Source organism: Antechinus flavipes, chromosome 3, assembly GCF_016432865.1.
Source record: "Antechinus flavipes isolate AdamAnt ecotype Samford, QLD, Australia chromosome 3, AdamAnt_v2, whole genome shotgun sequence".
Taxonomy (NCBI): Eukaryota; Metazoa; Chordata; class Mammalia; order Dasyuromorphia; family Dasyuridae; genus Antechinus; species Antechinus flavipes.
The window spans coordinates 357,549,755-357,572,960 of record NC_067400.1 but is presented as its reverse complement, the minus strand read 5'-3'; the positions used below and the strand labels follow the sequence as shown (position 1 = coordinate 357,572,960).

At 31.4% G+C, this 23,206-nt stretch overlaps 1 protein-coding gene across 2 annotated transcripts in view; it reads right to left on the bottom strand.

Annotated features, from left to right (window-relative positions):
• Positions 1-92: 92 nt before the first annotated feature.
• Positions 93-23,206, bottom strand: part of SLC35F5 (solute carrier family 35 member F5) — a 60,942-nt gene continuing 37,828 nt past the window's right edge. For both annotated transcript variants that reach the window (XM_051985768.1, XM_051985769.1), the window contains 5 exons: positions 20,407-20,566; positions 15,889-15,979; positions 10,812-10,966; positions 9,697-9,788; positions 93-8,386 (listed from right to left, as the gene is read on the bottom strand). In XM_051985768.1, the coding sequence (XP_051841728.1) occupies positions 9,704-9,788; positions 10,812-10,966; positions 15,889-15,979; positions 20,407-20,566 (491 nt within the window). In that variant the 3' untranslated portion in view covers positions 93-8,386; positions 9,697-9,703. The remainder of the gene's footprint in view (positions 8,387-9,696; positions 9,789-10,811; positions 10,967-15,888; positions 15,980-20,406; positions 20,567-23,206) is intronic.

Genomic DNA, 23,206 nt, shown 5'->3' with positions numbered 1-23,206 from the left:
ATGTAGTTTATGGACATAAAATAATTATGAAATACACAGAAAATTTTAAAAATTTACATTAAATGACTTTATACAAACAATTCATTACAAGATTTACTTTTTAAAAAAAACATTTATTTCACAGGGATTTGGCACAGATACAAAAATATTTTGAGTATCAGAATCCATCTTTCCCAATTCAACAATTAAATGCTACAGAAAATGTTATTTCAAACTACTCACCCCTAATTCTTTTTAATAGTGATTCCATTGTACCATAAAAACTAGAATGAGGCATCTCAAAAATTTTATATTCTATTTATATTTTAATTTCAAATGTCAGTTTCTTAAGAATGATACTTTATTAAAAATTGTGGAGTCAAAAAACCAAAAGTTGTAATAAACATTAGGCAAAACTAGTATTATGTCACTTAAATCAAATAAGAATGCACCTGAAAAAATTTAATCTTATGAGGAAATTTATCCTTCATTTGTAACAATATTTCACTGCAAGTACCTGACTGGGTCTATTAGTTATCTTTCTAATGATTGTCATGTAAATTACTCACCTAGAAAAGGCCACCTACTGAATGGAGAAAGATAAAATGAAATATTAAAAATGCTGATTACGAGAGCAACCACTATATTGATCCAAGACAGATTTGCAAATGCAATATATGCTAAAACATTTAAGAAATGATATTTTAAGTTATGGCACAAAGTTATACAAAAAACAAAAAACAGTTTTTAAAAATTTCTTTAAAATCTCTCAACCCTAAATGTTATTCTTCTACATAGGTAATCTTATTCCATTACACACTTGATTATAAAGACTTGCTTCAAAATGTACTAATTTCACTATTTCTGTTACACTATGATACATGAAATAGATTTTTATACCATCATAATTTACTTTATGCTAGAAAAGGGGCATAAAAATTCTTAATGTTCTGAATATTTTTTCTCAATTTATTATTTTAAAGATTTTTTCCCCAGTTAATGTTCCAACAGTATTTTAATGAAATGTTGTATAATAATATTCAAAGAACGTGGCCTCACCTCTCCTACTCTTAAATACACTTTATTCACAGCTAAAATTTCCCAGGCTTTCTAGAAGATTGTAGATACTTCATTTTGTTTCTGCGTACAAATCCAAGCCATGCCCAATAGACCCTTAAAAACTTTTAATTCTTTAGCTCAAGCCAATCTATGCAGTAGAAAAGAAAATAGGTGTCCAGGGAGGAAAATGTGTCTTCATTTATGTTTATTTTATCTTTCTTACAAGTTGGGATTAAAAGTTAAAGAATGTACAATCACTTTAATAAAATACCTTAAACAACCCACATTAAGATTTTTAAATTCATAATACTCAGTTATTACTTTAATAGTAACTATGATCATTAAATTATAAAGCCACATTCACAAAATACTTGATCTCATTTTCTTTGAATTTCATTTTAAGTAGCCTGTGGCCTGAAGTTTCCAATAAAACGGTAGTCAATTACTATCATAGGAAAATATATTAACATTATTGTGCCACCAGGATAAAACCTGATACAGCAAAGAACTCATAATTTAACAAACATAGTCAACAGTTTGGCAAGGTACAGATATTTCACTTTCTATTTATGTGAAGGATTGTTGAAATAAGATAATCATGTATCCAGTGTCAGGTATACATTTAAATTCTTGTCACATAAACTATATTTTGACTTGAAAACTTTGAAAGAATTTTGCTGGTAAAAATAAAACACATTGACTATGCTCCATGTATGAAAACTTTAGCAGGCAACAAACTGTTTAACCTATTAAAATCAGAAAAAGCATAAAATAGCCCACAAAGATACCTTAGTCTAATCAAGAACCAGATTTTAAAAAAACTTCAGAGATCAGCTAATCCAATCTGCAGCTGAACTGGAATCCTTTCCACAATAATCCTAACAAGTTAACCTCTGAAGCTTATCATGTGTGAACACTTTCCACTTGAGTACAACTCAACTATTTAGAAATTTTTCTTATAGTAAACTTATATCTAACTCAAAAAAGACTTTCAGAGTCCAATTCCTCCATTTTATACATTAAGAAATTGAAGTTCAGAGCAGTCAAGTCATCTACAGGAACTTATTAAGGACCTACTAAGGGCCAGATACTTTGTTAAAGGCTAGAGATTTAAAGTCTTAAGTATAAGTCCCTGAACTCATGGAACTTATACTTCAATGGGATACATAAATTGCTCATGGTTACAACAGCTAATTGTGGTAGAATTGGAACTAGAACTTGGTGTAGAGATTCTTACTTCCCTATACTCACTATATTATCTCTCATGTGTACTTGGGTGTGCATGGTAAAATAAATAAATAAGTAAAATACACCATGGTTTTATACAACACAAAGTCCAAATTCGATCATGACATTTTGCTATACTTACTTTTATTTGTACCATACAGGAAAAGACTTATTATCAGCATTTTCCAACCTGTATATTAAGCTTTTTTGCTTAAAAAAAAAAAGTGTTACTGAAATTAGTGGGCATTATCATATTGATTTCAATGGTACCCGAGTTAAAAATAACTACCAAATAATTACAAAGGAAAATAACGCCATACTTGGAATGATATATTTTGGACAATAAGTATTAAAGTAGTTCTTTTGCTTTTATGGAAGAAATCTTAGAAAGTATCAATTCTGAAATAAAGTAAAAACATTTTCAACTGAAACAATGCCTCTCCCTACATACACACACCCACACAATATGAGGCCATAGAACTTGTCTCATAACAAGGTTTCTTAACTAGTGTCATGGTACTGGAACTAACATGCTACTAAATACTTAGTAAATTGAATTGAAAATTAATTCATGTCTATGCCATCAAAGATTCAGGCCTTTTTCATTCTAAAGTTACCATTTCACAAGCAAATTTCAAAGAATTTTTCTAAGTAGCAAATGAAAATTTTCCTCTTTTTATGCCAGTCATTATGTGATTTTGACAAATTGAGACTACTAGATTCTGTTTTTGCTTTTTTTTTTTAAATGACAAAAAAGGCTAACCCAAGTAGCCTTGGGATAAGACCCTTAATCTGAACCTGTATCATTTGTGAAATATGATTATTTGTCTATCCCACCCCACAATATCACACTGATCAGTTGAGATATTATATGTAGACGCACTTTGCAAACTGAAGTCCTATATACTTTATAGTATAAGCATTGTTGTTCATAATAAGTGACTTGTTTTTTATGATGTGGATGTCTACTTTTTCAATCAGAATATCAGAACGGAAACAAGGTGTTCTCAAGGCATTCTAATAAGATGAATCAAAATATCCAAGGGCAAGAATAACCTTCCATTACCATAATTACACATTTCTAATGGTTTGTATTTTAGTTTTTATTTTTATTTATCTAGTGCATCATCAATGCAAGGAACTCTGAGTGAGGAATTTCCTTAATCAATTTGCTTAATTTCTTCTGGAAAATCAAGTGAACTTGTTCAAGGTCACATATGAGTGTCAGAAGCAGAACTTAAACTCAGGTCTTCCTGATTCTAGAGGCCAATTCTGTAATGTGACACCACAGAGCCTCATATTTTATATGAGATAAGGTAAATCATTCAGCCAGAAAGCATTTATTTAATGCCAACTATATATTAAGTACTATGCGAAACACTAGGTATCAAAAATAAAAGTACCTGATAAGGTACTGATCAAGAAGCTCAGCCTAAAGGACCCAAAACAAATCCTACATAGAGATTCCTAAGAATCATTCCTTATAAAAGATATATTGTCCTATGTATCATTTATATACATATCCAAACAAGAGCACAGATTTCTTATAAAGAAATTAAGGGTCTAAAAAGCACATTTTGATATAAAAAAGTTTTTGCCATATTTTAAAGTGTTAATGAAACATGTCATAAAGAGAATTTCATGATGGAATTCTGTGATATCTGTCAAACTAAATACAGATATGTTGTTACTTTAAAATTTTAGCTCATAGATCCAACTATTCTGGAGAGCAAGATGAACTGTGCCCAAAGAATTATCAAACTGTGCATACATTTGATAAGCAGTGTTTCTGAGCCTGTGTCCCAGAGACATCATGAAAAAGGGAAAAGGACCCACATGGGAAAAAATGTTTGTAGCATTCCTTTTTGTAGTGGCAAGGAACTGGAAACTGAGTGGGATGCCCATCAGTTGGAGAATGGCTGAATAAACTACAATATATGAATGTTATGAAATATTATTCTGTAAGAAACTATCAGCAGGATATTAGAGAGGCCCAAAAAGACTTACGTGAACTGATGCTGACTGAAGCAAGTAGAACCAAGAGAACATTGTCACAAAGCAACAAGAAAATTATGTGATGATCTAGTCTGATGGACATGGCTCTTTTTAACAATGAGATGAGTCGGGCCAGTTCCAATAGACTTGTGATAGAGAGCCAGCTGTGTCCAAAAAGGACTGGGGGGACTGAATGTAAATCACAGTATAGTATTTTCATCTTTTTTGTTGTGATTTGCTTGACTTTTGTTTTCTTTCTCATTTTTTTTCCCTTTTTGATCTGATTTTTCTTATCTAGCATCATAATTTTGGAAATATGTTTAGAAGAATTGCAAGTTTAACATACATTGTATTACTTGTCTAAAGGAGCTAACATATATTGGATTACTTGCTGTCTAAGGGAGGGGGTGGGGAGAAGAGAAGGAGAAAAAATTTGAAACAAGGTTTTGCAAGGATGAATGTTGAAAACTGCATATTTTGGAGAAAAAAAAAAGCATAAGTTGTTAAATCTTGTGTGATCCTGAAAAAAAACTTTTGGTTCACTAAATTTTTGGTTCACTGAAATTTCAGATACCCTCCCCCCATTAACTTCTTGTTCCATTGCACTAAGTTCTTATGCATTACTTATAATGTTCTCTTGCTTATTCTTTCCTTTACATATAGAGAGAAGTGGAAGATTAAAAGAACTAAATAAATTTGATGTTTAATTTATACTACTTAATCATTCCTTTTAATTACCCCAGGATGATTTCCTAATTAGTGCCTCCTTTCTTAAAACATATTTCATTCTAAGTCAATAAACTCTATTAAGTGTCTATTTGGTTAAACTAACCAAACAGTACAGGTGAATACTATATTGTGTCAGAAAAAGGAAAAAGGAAAACCTGGCTTATAGACAGTAGCATGCTTTGTGGAATCCCAAATTGACATAATATTGGCTATCAGTGATGGATTTTAAAGCAGATATTAGCATTCTTTTTAAAATAAAGCAATATACCTGAGAGAATATTCATTTAATCTTGCTAAGTCACTTCTTCACATACTACCTTATTCATTTAGCTGCAGATGAATGAGGGGGAGGGAAGGGAAATCAGCTTAATGTAAAGAATTAATTAAGGCATTCTGATAAAAAGCCAACATCTCAATAACATATGAGACATTATTTAAAGAAATGAGTATATATATAGTTGGTTGCCAATATACCCTAATGGCTTTTCCTAGGTTTTAAAAGGCACTCACTCATCTTAGATATTTTTAAAAGTGCCCCACTATAGTTCCTTCAGATGCTCATTTGAAAGAAAAAAAAAATCTGTTGTAACAAAAAAAATAGCAAGCTTTTCTAGATCAAGGTCAGATTTCATAATAATGACATTTAAATTATGTATAGAATGAAGAAAATTCTCAAGATAACAAAACTATGTCTGTACTATTAGGCTAAACATGGTTCAGCAGAAATTAGAAGAGGCAACCTGTGCATTAGAGGATGAATGTGTGTGATCATTTGTCACCAATACCCAAGCTAATATTTATCAAGAACATGAGATGTGACTTTTAATTTTCATAGATAGGTTTCTTACCTTTCCTCTGTGCAAAAACAAAAATAAAAGTTGCGTGCACACACGCATCCATACACAAATTCTTCTGTTAGCTAGACAATGAGTGGGAAAAGATAAAGTTCTTTCCCACATCTCTCCTCTCCATTTTTACAAAAACAAATTGCTGAACTCTGGAGAACATTCAACAAAAAAGGAGACAAACTAGATGAGGAAATCAAATGTTAATAAGCTTACCTGTTCACCTAGATCAAGGCTTCTTAAACATAGGTTGTGACCCCATATGAGGTCTTGTAACAATGTGGGGTTGCAAAATTATGCTATTAGTAAATGTTTGATTTGTATATCTATTTTAGATATTTATACACCTAGGCCTACATAAAAATTTATTAGGGGGAAAAAGATCGTGAATGGAAAACATTTAAGAAGCTGTGGTCTAGATCAAAGCTTCTTAACCTGAGGTCTTTAAACTTTTTAAAAATATATTCTGATAGCTATATTTCAATAAACTGGTTTTCTTAGTAATCCTATGAATTTATATTATGTATTTAAAAACATTTTTCTGAAAATGGTCCATGAGTTTCTTCAGATTGCCAAAGGGATGAAAGAATCCCTATTAAAAAAAAAAAAAAAAAAAAGAGTACCCTTTGAAGAAGTTGACTCTAAATATCAGCAAGGTAGCTGGAGAATTTACTGTCTCTCAGTACTGACAATATTTTTAAATGTCTTCAATTATCTCTGAGAATAAATCTCTACTGCCACACTGTAGTTATGAAATAACCTAATTAGTCGATGAGAATGAGCAACAACCCCAAGTAGGGAAGTATCACCAAACTTCATTTGAGTTATATCATTTCTGACTCTTTCACCAACACATTTAGTAAATTCAGAAGACAAATTTTTTCATTTGTTTATTATATCTCCCTCTTTATAGATGTGGATCTGGTAAAGGCACTTCTTAAGTAAACGGTAGGCAGCAAAAAAATTAAGAGCATGTGCTAATAATTTTAAGTCCAAATGAGTATGATGATTCTAAAATAAGTACAAAATACTTTTCATTTTCCCTAATTACACAATATATAAAGATAACACAAAGAACCAAAATGAAATTAATTTGGGCTGGCTAAAACTTTCACTAGTTCTGGAAAAGTGGGCAAATATTTATCTATGATGCTGCATTAAAAAAAAAAGTAGCCTAACTATTATGATGTAAAAATACTTTCAGTAACAATTCAGTAACAAGAATGCTTAAAAACTATTGCCACAGAACTTAAGAATTTAAATGAAGCAGATTAAAGTAACATTGCTACAAAGTGAATCTTAAAATGTCAATCTAATTAGTAGTTTTAATGAAAACTAAATTACTTTCTTTAAAAACTTGAAAAGGGAAGAGGCTATTCATTAGTTATAAGCATGGAAAAATCAGAAGATTCATCAATTCCCTGCCATCTACAGTGGTTAAGAATCCAAGAGCAGCTGCAGAGTAGGATACATTCAAGAATCTAAAGAAACATATCTAGAGCTAAATGTTTTGTGTATAATTTATCTTAGTGGGCTTTTTATTAAGGTACAAAAACAAACAAAACTCTCAAGTGACAATCTCTTTTTGGCCTCTCAATTTAGTTTAATTATTTAAAAGCTCATTTAGAAATACAAAACTAAGGAAGTTTATAGTTCTAAAATAAAAGGACACATTTAAGCTTGTGGAAAAGCTAGTAATTGTTTGACTCATTTGTAATACACATACATACAAATAACACTTTAAACAGTACTTTATTTTAATAATGGGCCATATCGCATCAACCTAAACTATTCCATTATGAAAATTTCTTCATTGAAAACTGACCCATTCAACCTTTATATTAAACAGCTTTAGCAAGTCAAGTTTATATATCAATAACCTTGAGAAGTACTTAATCCTTCTTATAATACTATCTCCCCTTTAAAAACTTGCTCTGGATCGTCAAACACATAAGGCACATAATGCTACAAAAAATTTTACAAAAATTATATAGTATATGTATAACAAAACAAAAGATCCTGTTCCAAAGATTTATTTTTTAATCTCAGATTTGAAAAAAAATGCATTATTTCATAAATTAAGCTACATTTCTGTGGTGTTTATATTCAACAGCTTGTACAAGCAAAAATATAATCCGTACCTACAAGGCACCATAGCCTTTTGCATTTCTCCTAAAAGAAATGAACTAAAGACTTTGAGGATTTCTTACAAATAGTTCTATAGTCCAGCATTTAACAAAAAATGTAAAAACAAAAGGTCTCTTGAACTTCAGCATTTTTCTTCCTTGACAACTTCACCAACTGAACCCCATGAGATCTGTAAAGCAAGTCGGTTCTTTAGATTAACCAGAATATCCTATACTTGTAGTGATGTTTGTAGCAAAATAGTTCCTTATAAAACTTAATAACACAAGAATGAGGAGAAAATATTTATTTTAGAGTTTCAAACAACTGAAACTATTATTTTAAATTTGGAGTAGGCACTGAAATATTTTTTCTATATAACCTTGTTAGAGATTGTCTCTTCGCTTGTTTAGTGCTTCATCTTCAAGCTAAAAATAATAAAGATAATATCATTAGATTATAATCTAATTGTAGGTTATAATAATTCTTAATATTTTATGCTTTAAAAACTATGTTAGAATAGATATTTCTTAGATAAAATTATCTTAACATTGCTTATATTTCACTAGCAATTCTTAAACTGGCTACTGTAATGAATATTGCTTATATTTCACTAGCAATTTTCACACTGGCCTACTGTAATGTCATACAGTTCTGAGAAGAATTGCAAAAGATCTAATATTCTATTCAGCCTAACCTATAAAAACAACCAGTCATCTGGTCTCCTTTCTGGAACCATGCAGTATTGAAGAGGGAGGGAAACTGTGTTCCCTTTAAAATTATTACTTCGAAACTGTGTTCCCTTTTGGTCTCAGGCCCTCTTGGAGAAGGCATATCCTCCCAGATAAGTTAAGTGTCTTTATTCAATTAGAAATCTTGGTCAAAAAGCACCCTTTTTTATTTTTTGAGGATGCCAGACTGTTTGAATTCCAATTAGAGATCTGGGCCAGATACCAATTAAGCATCTAGGCCTAGAAACTTTGGCATCCTTTTCAACCTAGGAGTCTCAAGACTCCTTTTAAAGAGCAACTTCTGAACTCACTCTTTGCAGAAGGTCTAAATTAGCAGCTTGCTCTGCTTCTAGGACCCTGCCCACTGAGAAGGCATTCCTCCTCAGTGTCAGTCTCCATTTTCCAAATAGGATTTTGCCACTAAAGAAGTCAGTCTCTTAGCAAAACTGCCTTCCTATCCAATAATAAGCTTTCATTTTTGCCAATTAATATTTCGGGTTCATGAAGTCTTTCATGAAGAACCAAAAGGGGACTTTAACAACTTTGTGACTGCCACTAACTTCACCATCACTAATTTCATCAGTATTACCAGTCTCATGTACCATATGCTCTACTTCACTCTCTATAATTACATTGTTCTCAGACTTCTCTGTCTCAGTTACTTGTCCTTTAATCTAAGTAAAAATCATCAAAATTCACAGGTCTGGTCATATAGATACAAATTATGTGTGATGTATAGGGAATGAGGCTACAAAGAAAAACATTTAATCTTAAACTGGCATATTAATAAAAAAAAAGGGCATATTAATAAAAAGGAAAAAACCCAAGATAGACATTGTTCATCTTTCTGTTATATTAGTCAAAAAAGCAAATCGGATAATTCCACCACAAATAAATGAATGGGAAATCTATTGTTTTGGGAAACCACAACATTTAAACACTATTAATGCCAGCACACACATAAGGAATACAACCAATTTTTTTTTCAAATGTGTTTAAAGGCATACCTATAATTTATGAACAGCAGATAGCTCCATCCTCCTGAGAAACACTGTGCAAAGGAATGAGGCTCTCACACTGCTCACTATCTTCTGGAACTCTTTACAATAAAATAAAAAGTAAATTATTCAGGGTAACTAAAAAAAGGTTCTAAAAAGAGTTCTATCCTATTAAAGTTTCTCTGTCTAAATTAAGTACAATAAAGTTGTTGTTTTCTCTAGTAATCAAATAAAATTTTATTAAGCTAAAAATCTAGACCCCAAAAGTAAACATGCCTACAAAGTATTAATTTACTATTATTTTATCCATCAGATTACACATATCAAGGACAATCTTTAACTATTCTCTCTCTCTCTCTCTCTCTCTCTTTTTTTTTTTTGCTGAGGCAATTCGAGTTAAGTGATTTACCCATTGGAGTTAAGTGATTTACCCAGAGTCACACAGTTAGGAAGTGATAAATGTCTGAGACCAGTCCTCCTGAGTTCAGGACTGGTGCTCTATCCACTGCACCACTTAGCTGCTTCAATCTTTAACTATTCTTCACAAAAGCTAGGCTTAGCTAGGATTGTATGGCCATCATATTAGTATAGATGTATCCCTCTATATTGGGGGGAGGGGGAGAGGGGAGAGGGAGGGAGAGAAGGGTTGGAAAGGCTCTGATGTATATCCCCTTTAATCTTTGGGGGAAGGATGGTCCTGAGTCTCAAACTCCTTCATATTTATAGGGAAAACTCCAATTGAACTGAATGAGATTATGTATTTGGGTGATCATTTTCCTCTATTGAGTTGAAAATGAGTCCCTCAAATTCACCTGGAGATTGGCCCCTACCTCAAGGCCAAAGAAATCCAATATATCATGTGCCCAGACTTTTGCAAAAGTCCTAACAGGATTTTGCCCGCTGATGAAAATATTTTCTTTTCAGTGTAATAAACCCATTTTTGCCACAAACCTTGGCCTGTATTTATTGGGGTTTGTGAATTCTTTCACAAACCCTGTAGGCCAGCCAGGGCACCCCATTATTGTCAGAGGATCTCTCAATCCTCATTTCTCACAGCTCAACAATACAAAGCTAATAAGATGGTTAAAAACCAACTTTGCTTTAAAAAAAAAAATAAAACTTACCTCTGAATTCGATGTTTTCTACAGATAAAGGCAAAAATTCTTCTGACTCCCACCATCACTGGATCCCAGTTATTATAATGACATAGGAGAGTTACAATGAAAAATGAAAAAAACACAGGAATAGCACCTGCAAAAAATAACCAGGAAAATTGCACCTGGAAAAAGAAATAAAGGAAACTCATTTATTACTGGAACATGTTTTTGTTAAAACTTAAATTTCCATTTATGAAACTGCCATTAAAGAAGAATAAAGTATAAAGCACCTAATTTTATTATTTTTAACAGCAAAAATCTGGGTACTCTGAAGCTGAAAAAAAGGGAGCAATCAGCAATAGAGTCAAAAGACATATTGCACCCAAGAGAAAAGTAACACTTTTCCAGTAGCTTTCTGTAACCTTTGATCTTAACAACAACCTACATATTCATTCCTTATTGCCTTTCATTTCTAACTTCCTGATTATTTTCACTGTTATTCTTCCTTGTTCATGGGCTAACTCCAAGAATCAATTTTTGGCCACAAGCTATTGTATGTCTTAATGTTAGCTATCAAAATTAAATTACTTAGGTTAACAATTTTAAATTCACTGCAAGAAAGGAAATCAAACTTTTTTTCTTAAAGCTTAATTGTTCTTAGAAACGAGTGCAAGGGATAATGTTGTAAAAAAAATTACCCTGGCATGGATTCTGTCAATATAAAGTTATTATTAAATAAAATAAAATAAAATATTAAAAAAAAAAAAAGCTTAATTGTTCTTGGGGCAGCTAGGTGGCACAGTGGATAGAGCAGTAGCCTTGAAGTCAGGAAGACCTTGGCCTCAGACACTTAACACTTCCTGGCTGTATGATCCTAGGCAAGTCACTTAACCCCAATTGCCTCAGCCAAAAAAAAAAAAAAAAAAAAAGAAAAGAAAGAAAAGAAAAGAAAGCTTAACTGTTCTTCTCATAAGGCAGGTATGATACCATTAGTTCTATTTCTGACTCCTAAAATATCTTAAATTAAATATCTCTTGGAATACTTTTCAACTAAAAAAAGAAATAAAGTAAAGTAAAACATCAAGATGTAATTAGCCACCTAAGCAGCAGAAAATGCAACAAGAAATTCACATTAAACCCATTTTTCCCCCCAAACAAATTTAGTACACAGTTCTAATGCAGAGGAGCAAAAGGGGGAAAGAGGTATAATTTCCATAGTTATCCAGTAAGGATTTATATTTGGAATGTATATAGAGTACACTAAAGCTTAATTAGGAAAAGAAAGATTTCAACTATAAAATGAAAAAGTGAAAAAGCTCTGCTTGCTCTCTTCAAGACTGCAAACAATTAAGAATGAAATACATTCACAGGTCAAGCTCCCTCTGCTGGAAAGTACAGAATACTTCATTTCAAAAATCTTATCTTAAGTCATGAAAAACAGCCAGTGATACCTCATTCCTCTTAGTATTTAAAGCAAATTCAGCAGAAAATTGATTTAAAATTATTTAATTCCGATTTTAAACATATCCTAGTTGTTTAGGCACATATTGTGGTTATGACAGTTTATATTTTTATAAAGAGTCATGGTTTGCAGAAGAATGATTTCAGAAAGGCCTGGAGAGACTTACATGAACTGATTGATGCTGAGTGAAATGAGCAGGACCAGGAGATCATTATATACTTCAACAATACTATATGATGATCAATTCTGATGGATGTGACCCTCTTCAACAATGAGATGAACCAAATCAGTTCCAATGGAGCAGTAATAAACTGAACCAGCTACACCCAGAGAAAGAACTCTGGGAGATGGCTAAGAACCATTACATAGAATTCCCAATCCCTCTATTTTTGTCCTCCTGCATTTTTGAGTTCCTTCACAGGCTAATTGTACAATATTTCAGAGTCTGATTCTTTTTGTACAGCAAAATAACTGTTTGGACATGTATACTTATATTGTATTTAATTTATACTTTAACATATTTAACATGTATTGGTCAACCTGCCATCTGGGGGAGGAGAGGGGAGGAAGGAGGGGAAAAATTGGAACAAAAGGTTTGGCAATTGTCAATACTGTAAAATTACACATGCATATAACTTGTAAATAAAAAGCTATAATAAAAAAAAACTGGTCAAATGGAAAAAAGAATAAAAAAAAAGAGTCAAGGTTCAACAACATTAACATTCTCACTCTCTCTGTTGTTATTTTCTTTCACTTTTTTTTCTTTCTCAGTTTTTCTTTCCTTCCTTCTTGATCTGATTTCTCTTGTGCAGCAAGATAACTGTATAAGTATGTATCCACATACTGGATTTAATGTGCATTTCAACACATTTAAAATGTATTAGACTACCTGCCAGCTAGGAGAGGGGGTAGAGGGTAGAAGCAGAAAATTTATAACAAAAGGTTTGTTTTGCAAGTATCACTGTTGGACAAATTATCCATACATATGCTAAATAAATAAGTGGATGAATGAATGAATAAATAAATGAAAAAAGGAGGGAAAAAAAGAGTCAAGGTTTGCAGAGTGCTTTGCTTATGCCCACTTTCTAGATGAAAAAGTTGAATAAGTCCTAAGTATACATAAGGATAAAACATAGTATTTTAAAATTTTAATATTTGTTCATGCTATTTAAATGTCATATTTAAATCTTTGCAGGAAATTTCTCTATTAATAGAGTTCTCACTTCTATTATACAAAGGGAACTGATTCAAATTTATAAGAAAAAGACCTACTCTCCAATTAATAATCAAAGGATAGGAATAGGCTTCTTTCAGAGGAAGAAATCCAAGCTACATGAAAAATCACTATTAAAGAAATTCTCTTAATCAACAATGGAAAAGTTTATAAAAAATGAAAACTATAAATTCTGGAATGGTAATTAGATACATTAAAGCAGAACTTTTTAACCTTTTCCCATTCAATTCCTTTACACACAGGAAATTTTTACATGATCTCAGTTATAGATATTGGTACACAAATTAAACATTTGCCGATAACAAATTGTAATTTTGTGATCCCACATTCAGCTATGATACCCCATATGGGAATAGTATGAATCATAGTTTAAGAAACTGGTCATTAAAGAACTACTGATAGAGCTGAGAACTGGTCCAATAACTCTGCAAAGTAATTTGAAACTATACCCTAAAAGCTACACTGTACATATCCTATTTGACATAGAGAAAGCCACTAACAGATCTATCTCCCTGATAAATCAAAGAGCAATCAATTGGGGAAATGATGAACAAGCTATAAAATAAATATGAAATGAAATACTGCTATGCTAGGAAAAAATGAGTGGAAGCAATAGTTTCAGAGAAGTGAGGGAAAATTTTTATGAACTGAGGTAAAGTGAGTAAAGTGAGAAGAACTAAGTGAATAATTTATATAATAACAATATTGTAAAGGCAAATAATTTTGAAACACTTAGGAACTTTAATCACTGCAATAACCAATTATGATTCTAGAAGCCTCACAATGAAAACAAAGTACCCCAATTTCTGATAAAAATGTGATAGACTTAAAGGTATAAAATGATACTTTAAAGAAAATATGGCCAATATAGGAATTTGTTTTATTTAACTACATATTTTAAACAGGTTTCATTTTGTAGGGAAGCTAAAAGGAAAAGAGTTTAGAATTTTGAAAACTGAGATTCTGGACTTAGTTCTAATCTACTTTATGTAACTTTGGATATTTTTTTCAAATGGGTATACTACCTATTCTATCTACTAGATATAACCAAGGGGGCATGAAGCATAAAAAAAAAAAATACTCTTAAAATCTGTAAGGAATTATAAAAATGAGTTATTATAATGCTGCTGTTGTTACTATTGTAGTAGAATTAAGAGTAAAATTTCTTTTACTCAAAATTGCTTTTGAAGCAAATGTCATTATCATCATCACAGCAACAACTAACAAGTATATATGTGTCAGATATCATACTAAGTACTTTACATTTACTGTCTCATTTGATCCTAATAACAACCGTGGGAAGTAGGTGCTATTATCCCCATTTTATAGATAAGGAACTGAAACAAAAAAGACGTTAGCAGTCTGGTCACACAGCTGAGGAAGTATCAGAAGGTAAAACTGAAGTCAGGTCTTTCTGACTCCAAACACAACACTCTATACAGTAAACTACCAAGACTATTTAAGGCCAATAAGTGATAAATTTTACAAAGTAACCCAAAACAGAATATAGTAAAAGCCAGTCATAGAAAAAAAATTATAATGCTTAAATTAGTATTGGGAATAGGAGCAGGAGAAAATCAAAGTATTCTTTTTTCTACACAAATACCGTTGTTTTGGTGAATTTAGATACTAACATTAAACATATGTTTAAGTCTAATATTCTTCTCACTTTCAGTCTAGAAGATATAATACTAAGAAGAGAAGCATAAAATACAGCTCTTCTGCCCTTGTAAAATTAAAAAACAAGATTAGAACTCCACAAAACAAAATACAAATAAAACTTTCATTTTTAATAAGTTCACCTAAAATGAGCACAATGCTACTTACCATTATTTCTATGCTATCTGAAAATAAAGTACTCATAATTTTTGCAACTTAGAATTTATAATATTTTTGGTCATATTTCTGAAATAATTTTATAGATGTGCTTAAGGTTATCTTTGCTACTAACTTATTCTTCATTGAAAACTCATAAAAATAATGAAAACTCATTTTTTATTACTTGAAATTTTTTTTTAATTAAGTTACTAAATTTCACGAATCTATAATTACACCTGGAGAATGTTAAGCAAGAAAAAACAGTAGATGTAGGTTCAAAAATCCAGTATTGAAAGTCACTGCCTGTATGACTTTGGGCATCATTTAATTTCCATGTACCTAAGTTTCCTCATCTATAAAATGAGGAAGATGAGCTAGGTGACCTAAAATGCCATTTTCAATTCCATAATAAGAAAAAACAATACTCTTCTATTTCCTTTAATATCAACTAATTTTTGCAAAAGAAAAATATTACGCTTACTACTGATCTTTCAAACTAACATCGATTTAAAGTTGCTAATCATGGCACACTTTATTGATCAAGTCCCTTTTAATAATATATCATCTTTAATCAATAAAAGTAAGTTTACCTTTTGCAAGCACATATCAGCTATTATGGTCAGAGGTATTGTAAGGCTTAGTGCAAGTGTACCAATCAGGGATGAGGTAAGGAAACAGCCCCTAAAACAGAATAAAATATACATTTTTTTGCATATAAAAGCTACAATGAAAACATCAAAGAAAAGACATTATAAATTTTATATACTGAGGGAGGGAAATTGATGGTAGCAAGCTAAAATTCACATCTAATATTTTGTTTCATATGTTAAATTGTTAAAACAACAATGGCAAACTGGAAATCCCAAACCCATATAAAATTCTTACTATAAAAATTGAAAACAGTTTAAAAAAAAAAAATTTAAGATAACTATAGAACATTATGGCAAGCTAAAATTAAACTCTAAATAGTATATTTTATTCCATCAAAAAATAATTTATATATTTAAAGCTAACCATGAGCCTTTCTAAAGTTTTGATACTATGAAATTACAAACTAAAATTTAATCATTCAAATTATGACAATATAGGTGAAGGGGGTAGGAAGGAGGGAGGACAAGAATGTTTATTTGTGAAGTCCCCAGAGTTAGGAAAACCTAAGCTGAAGTTCTTCTTCTAGTTCATAACAGTTGTGAGATTGCTTTAAGTCATTTAACTCCCTGGTGCTCCCAGGTAGACTGAAAGAAGTTGCTCTCTAAAAGATGCAGATGAAACAGCAAGCATCCTTTCTCCCCATCCAAGGGGAGAAAGGGAAAATCAAGAAGTAACTTAAGTGATAGCTAACAAAATTACAAGGTAAAGAACTTAGGAAACATTCAATCAGTATTTATAAGCCAACCCAAGTCACTGTCACAACGAAGAATAGACTTATCCCAAAGAAATGAACTCTCCTAAATGATTCCAATTTTGCATTATTTTTTAACCTTAAATAACAAAAAAGGATAAACAAATTCAGTACTTTCTACTTCCTTCTACTCATTTCATAATCTAAAACATTTTTAATGTTCAAGTCTGGAATATTAATACTAAATTGTGAAAAAGCCAATTGCTTTATATATGTAAATGTAGATATGTGTATACATATAAAAACTACAAGCTCCTCAGATACCTTTCATTTCACCAATTCTAACTATACTTAAGGTATATGTTAGACAACTTGTAGAATCTGATTTTGTATATATAGTCTCTTATTGTTCTTTTAATTATTTTCTTTCATTTCCCTCAAGTAAATTAATCAAATGTCTTTAAAAAAAAAATGTTATAACATCTAGCAAAGAATTGCACAGCTACCAATAAAAACCTATTGACAGACAAGTGACTTAAAATCATGAATACTTTTTTCCAGCGATCACAAATAAAGAGATCAAGAAAGTATAGTTTTGCAAGGCAATAAAAATTCTAGTTAATGAAAAATAATACTTTGATCTCTATAACTGAACATTAATACAATGTTGGTTTTAGTCTCTGTTTTAGTTTTTCAATCCATTTAACTTATATACTATCCATTATTGTCAAAACATACTCAAGAAATAAACTGTTGGTGATAAAGAAAGCCATATACACCCAGAGAGAGGCCTGGGGGAACTGAATGTAGACTACAACACAACATTTTCATGCTTTCTGTTGAAGTTTGCTTGTATTTTGTTTTCCTTCTCAGGTTTTTTTTTTTCTTTCTAGATCCAATTTTTCTTGTACAGAAAGATAACTGTATAAATATATATACATATTTGGATTTAAAATATATTTTAACATATTTAACATGTATTATACTACCTGCTAATAGAGGGGGTTAGGGAGAAGGAGGGAAAAATTTAGAACAAAGTTTTGCAAGGGTCAGTGTTGAAAAATTACCCATGAATATGTTTTATAAGAAAAAAGCTTTAATAAAAAAAAATAAAATAAAATAAAATAAAACAAGTTCCTTGAAATAAAGGTAGTTTCATTTGTTTTTATAGCTTTGTAGCACTTAGCACAGTCTGGACTACAGTAGGGATTTAATAAATGTTTGTCAAATTTTAAAAAAAGGAAAAAGAAATAAACTGTTATTAATTTATTTGTAAACAAAAGAACTGAAACACAGAGAGGTTAAGGAATTTGGCAAGATCAGTCACAATCATTTGTATTTTTATACCATAGTAAGAATACAAATTCAGCTAACATAAGTGTATTACATGCAAATGTTTAAAATTACAAACGAACTCACAGAACACTAATAATTTAATTATTGGCAAGCACCATTTCCTTTTTTTAAATCATAGTATATGACAAAGGTCACATTAACCTTCAAAGTGACAAAATATTATGAAAATACAAGTTAAAAAGCAACTGCAGAAGAAACAATCTGGTGTGACAAGCAGCAGGAATTTAATCATTTCTTAAATGCACATTTATTTCTGCCAAAATTTCTTAAAGACTGCAATTTAAATTGAAGAATTACATTATACTTCATAATGAAATTCATAAAATCAATATAGATTTTAAAGTAGCCGTGTATCTTGACCAAAATACTATGCTAATTATTAATGGTTTTTACTTGCCCAAAATCAGCAGACTCAGATAGAAACAAGAAAAATGACATGATAAGAGAACAAAAGTAGTTTGCAGCTTTTCTTCAACAGCAAAAAAATGGGGCTACTTTGGACTCATCTTACTTTTAAAAGTAATTTTTTGGGAGAACTAGGTGACACAGTGAATAGAGCACCAACCCTGAAGTCAAGAGGATCTGAGGTTCACATCTAGTCTCAGATATTTAACATTTCCTAACTATGTGACCCTAGGCAAGTCACTAAACCCCAAATGCCTCAGCAAAAAAAAAAAAAAAAAGTAATTTTTCCTCCTTTCGTTTAAGTCAATATAAAAAACTCTTAAGTCTGGGGGGAAAAAACACTCTCATTTTGTAATTTTTGTCTACCTAATAGGAAAAAGAAATTCAATATATGAGGCCTCATTAAAGTACCATTCTAAGCTTTATCATGGCATAAAAGTGATACTGGGTTCTTAGACAACCAAGTTGGAAAGGTTCAAAATCATGGAACTAAGTATTTCATAGACTATAGACCATCTTGTCTTAAGTTTATCGAAGTTCACCATGAAAAGTCTGGCCATCAGATAGATCTTTTGGAGTTTTTAAGTTTTTTTGACCACAGAAAATCAAAACAATTATCTAAAGTGCAAGGTCTAAAGTGGGGAATTTGTTTCCCACTTTAAAGAAAGTAGGTGCAACAAAATTTGAAATGTGTTTGTTCAGAACAGATCAAGGCATTATGCTAGTTTCTTTAAAATGTCAGGACATAAAATAAATGTATGATATACAAATAATAAAAACATCCAAAGGATAATGCATTAAATGCAATAAAAGAGGTAAAAACAAAGAAGTTAAAGCATTCAGAGAAAAGAAATATTATGAATTTCTAGCAAAGATACAATTTTGTAGGTGTTTTTTTTTTTTTTTTTTTTATGTCACTAGATGAAAAAAGGGATCAAAATGAAGCTTCATCCTTCTTCATCCAAGTTCTTAACTTGGGATCTAGACTCCACCATAACAGGTCTGTGGATAGACTTCAGGGAGGATTAGGGCATATGAACTTGAATGGAAAAAAATTACATCTTTATTTCAACATAAATGAGCATTTGTAATACTATTTTATTTTATGCATTTAAAATTATTATTTGAAAAGAGGTCCATAAGCTTTACGACAGTGACATAGGGATGCATAACAAAAATATTAAGAAACCCTATTCTAAACATCCTTGACTTTAAGTCAATATCTAGCATTCTATGATTATTAAAATGTGTGGGTGTGCGGTGTGCACTCATGAATTGCACACACAAATCTCATTTCACCTTCACAGGTATTGAATGTGATACCAACCACCACAGCATTGTGAATAAAGTTCTGCCACTCAAAACTGTGTGGCCTTAAGGGCCATGTCACTTCCTCTCTCTAGAATTCATTATCTTCATTTGTTTTTTTTTTTTTTTAAAGAGGGAGGGGGGAAGAAGGAGAGAAGGTATAGAGGAAGGGTTGGACTTTAAAAAACTTTTAATTCAGTTCCTCCTAACCTTCCTGACCCAGTTCCACTTGGTCCAGGGATCCTCATTCCAATTCATCTATATTCAAAAACCAAATTCCTCTCCATGTCTCAAATGTCTTTGACTATTCACACTCAAGTTCTAATACTCTCCCTGCTTAGGAGAGACCTCTTCTTTCAACTAAAGCTTCTGTCAACCCAAAGTTTAATATAAAAATCAGTACTTTGTAGAACCCCATGGGAAAAGTATTTTCAACAAGTACAGAAAATTAAAGTGTTTTATTTGTTCTCTGACTTTAATCAGTCCTAGAATCTTGTTCAGCCTCAATTATCCTACTCTCCATTTCCAGAATGGCCCGGCCAATTAATCCAGGTAATGCTACTCTCTCCTCAAAACTCTTCCCTCAAAACTTGAAGCATAAAAGTTTTTATGGGATCAATGAACAGAGTTAGGTAAGAAATGCCTGTAGTTGGTATCCTTTAAAAATAACATCTATATAAAGATAAATAGTACATACCATAACCACAGCAGCTCTGAGAGAACTGTTCCAATTAGGCCATTAATGACAATGCACATTAATACTAATTTATTGGGAAATTCAAAGGCCTCAAATCCAGTATAATGAAGTAAAAAGAACCCCGGCCATAACAGCAGCAGATTAAAGAGACCTACAAAACCTAAACACATATAAAAGAATCAGAATTAGTCACTGAAATTTACTTCACTTTTAGAACTTTTTATTGTCAAACAACTTCCCTGAATCTGGCATGAGTCTTAACTGTTTGTTTCCTAGTGGGTAAAAGACCTGCCATCTGGCTAATGTTTTATAATTTTAAAAAAGACAGAAACTGTATTTCAAAACTGATGAAAAATAGATCTCTTGAATTTAAACTACCACAGATGCTAAAGACCACTACTAAAATTGTGTAAAATAAACTACTTTAAATGATTTTAAAATAGGGTAGAACACAAAGTTACTAACAATAGAGAACTTCTTAGTACAGAATGATGTAACTATTAAAGTTATTAAACACCAAATTATGATTGAAAAATTGAACAATTAAGAGTTTTTATTTTATTAGTTCAACAAATATTTATTTTAATACTTATTGTACATGGAAAGTCACATAGTCCTTGCCTTTCAAGAACTAACATAGACCAAATACAAACAACTGAAATAAAAGACAGCATATTTTTAATGTCACAAAAATGACAGTATATGTTTATATTTGTAATTACATAAAATAGGATTCTCTGTATTTTTTTTTAAGTATGGTCTGTTAGATTCTCATAATCAATATCATAGACTAAGATTTTAGGAAGATGTTTCAGGGAATCCCTGAGAGTCACAAGGCATTGCCAATGTTTACTGAGGGGGGAGAGAGGGAGGAAGGAGATATAAAAAACAAATTACAAATTATACCTACTGTCATTTCTGGGCACCAACTACCTCATTAAGCAGAGATTAAGATTCTAGAACATGGAAAACATGGGAGAGTTTCACAAAATCACAAACAGATTTGGAAGAATCTCAGCAATTAAATTAAAAAGATTTTGCACAAACAAAACCAACAGAAACAAGATTAAAAGGGAAGTACAAAGCTGGGAAAAAATCTTTATAGAGAGTATTTTTGACAAGGGTCTCATTTCTAAATTATATAAAGAACTGTGTCAACTTTATAAAAATACAAGTCATTCCCCAATTGATAAATATGACATCAAAGGATATGAACAATTTTCAGATGATGAAATTAAAGCCATTTATAGTTATATGAAAAAAATGCTCTAAATCACTGTTGACTAGAGAAATGCAAATTAAAACTACTCTGTGGTACCACCTCACACCTCTCAGATTGGCTAAAATGATAAGAAAAAATAATGATAAATGTTGGGGGGGGGGGGAGGAAACTGGGACACTAATACATTGTTGGTAGAGTTGTGAACTGATCCAACCATTTTGGAGAGCAATATAAAACTATATCCAAATATATTGAACTGTGCAAGCCCTTTGACCCAGCAGTGCTTTTACTGGTTTGTATCCCAAGGAAATCATAAAAGAGAGAAAAGGACCCACAAGAACAACTCTTTTGGTAGTAGTAAAGAATTGGAAAGGGAGTGAACGCCCATCAATTGGGGAATGGCTGAACAAGCTGTGGTATATGAGAGTAATGGAATATTATTGTTCTATAAAAAAAAAAAAAAATGAACAAGCTGATTTTAAAAAGGCCTGGATTTACATGAACTGATGCTGAGTAAAACAATACACAATAACAGCAAGACTAGGTAATGATCAACTGTGAAAGACTTGGTTCTTCTCAGTGGTTCTGAGATCCAAAGCAATCTGAATAGAATGTAAATCAACACATGCTTTATTCACTTCTTTTTTCTGTTTTATCTCTTCCGTGGTTTTTCCCTTTTGCTCTGATTTTTCTCTCCCAAAATGATTCATAAAGTAAGGTGAATTAAAAATAAACTTATTACTACTCTTCCTATAAGAACAGCAAAAAAAGAATTTCAGCAATTGGTAGGGACAGAAATCCCCTCTATAACTTTGTTTAAAACTGCTCATCCAATCTTTCCTGAAGACCAGTTATAAAAAGGAAACTACTACTTTTAAGAGGCAGTCCATTCCACTTTTATGAAGTTTTTTTTTTCTTTATTTCAAATCTAAATGTATCTATTTCTAGCCATAATTTCTTTTGCCCTTGGACTCAAACAGAGTAAGTCTAATCCCCCTCCATGGTCTTTCAAATATTTGATTACAACTAATTTATCATCTCTTTTCTGGTACTTTCTACCAATACTATATGTCAAGACACCAAAACACCTTATGATTCTGGTCATCCTCTAAGTCTACTTTAATTCTCAAAGTTCTTCCTAAAATTAAGAACTCGGAAATGAACATGTGACTGCAACAGAGTATATAGTGGGACCATTGTGTCTATTCTCTAGATATCATGTCTAATTTCCTTAATAAATGCAATTTAAAATTAAATTAGCTCTTCTAGCAATAAGGGAAGGCTTTACAAAGTCTGAAGATTGTCTTAAAGAAACAAAATCTTTGAGACTGTTTTCTAAATAGGACTAAAAGATGGCAATGTATACTATATTAAGTTTTATGACATGCCATTATCTAGTTATTTAACAAGCATGAATGATGGAAAGCATGAGACTATTACTGATATCCACATGATTCTAGAAGACACAAAAGACCTGAAGATAGATAGCTTTTGAAGGATTTACAGGAAGAGACAAAGAATCAAACAGGATGAAAATATGTGAATGGACTATGATTTTCACAAATAACTATAGTATAT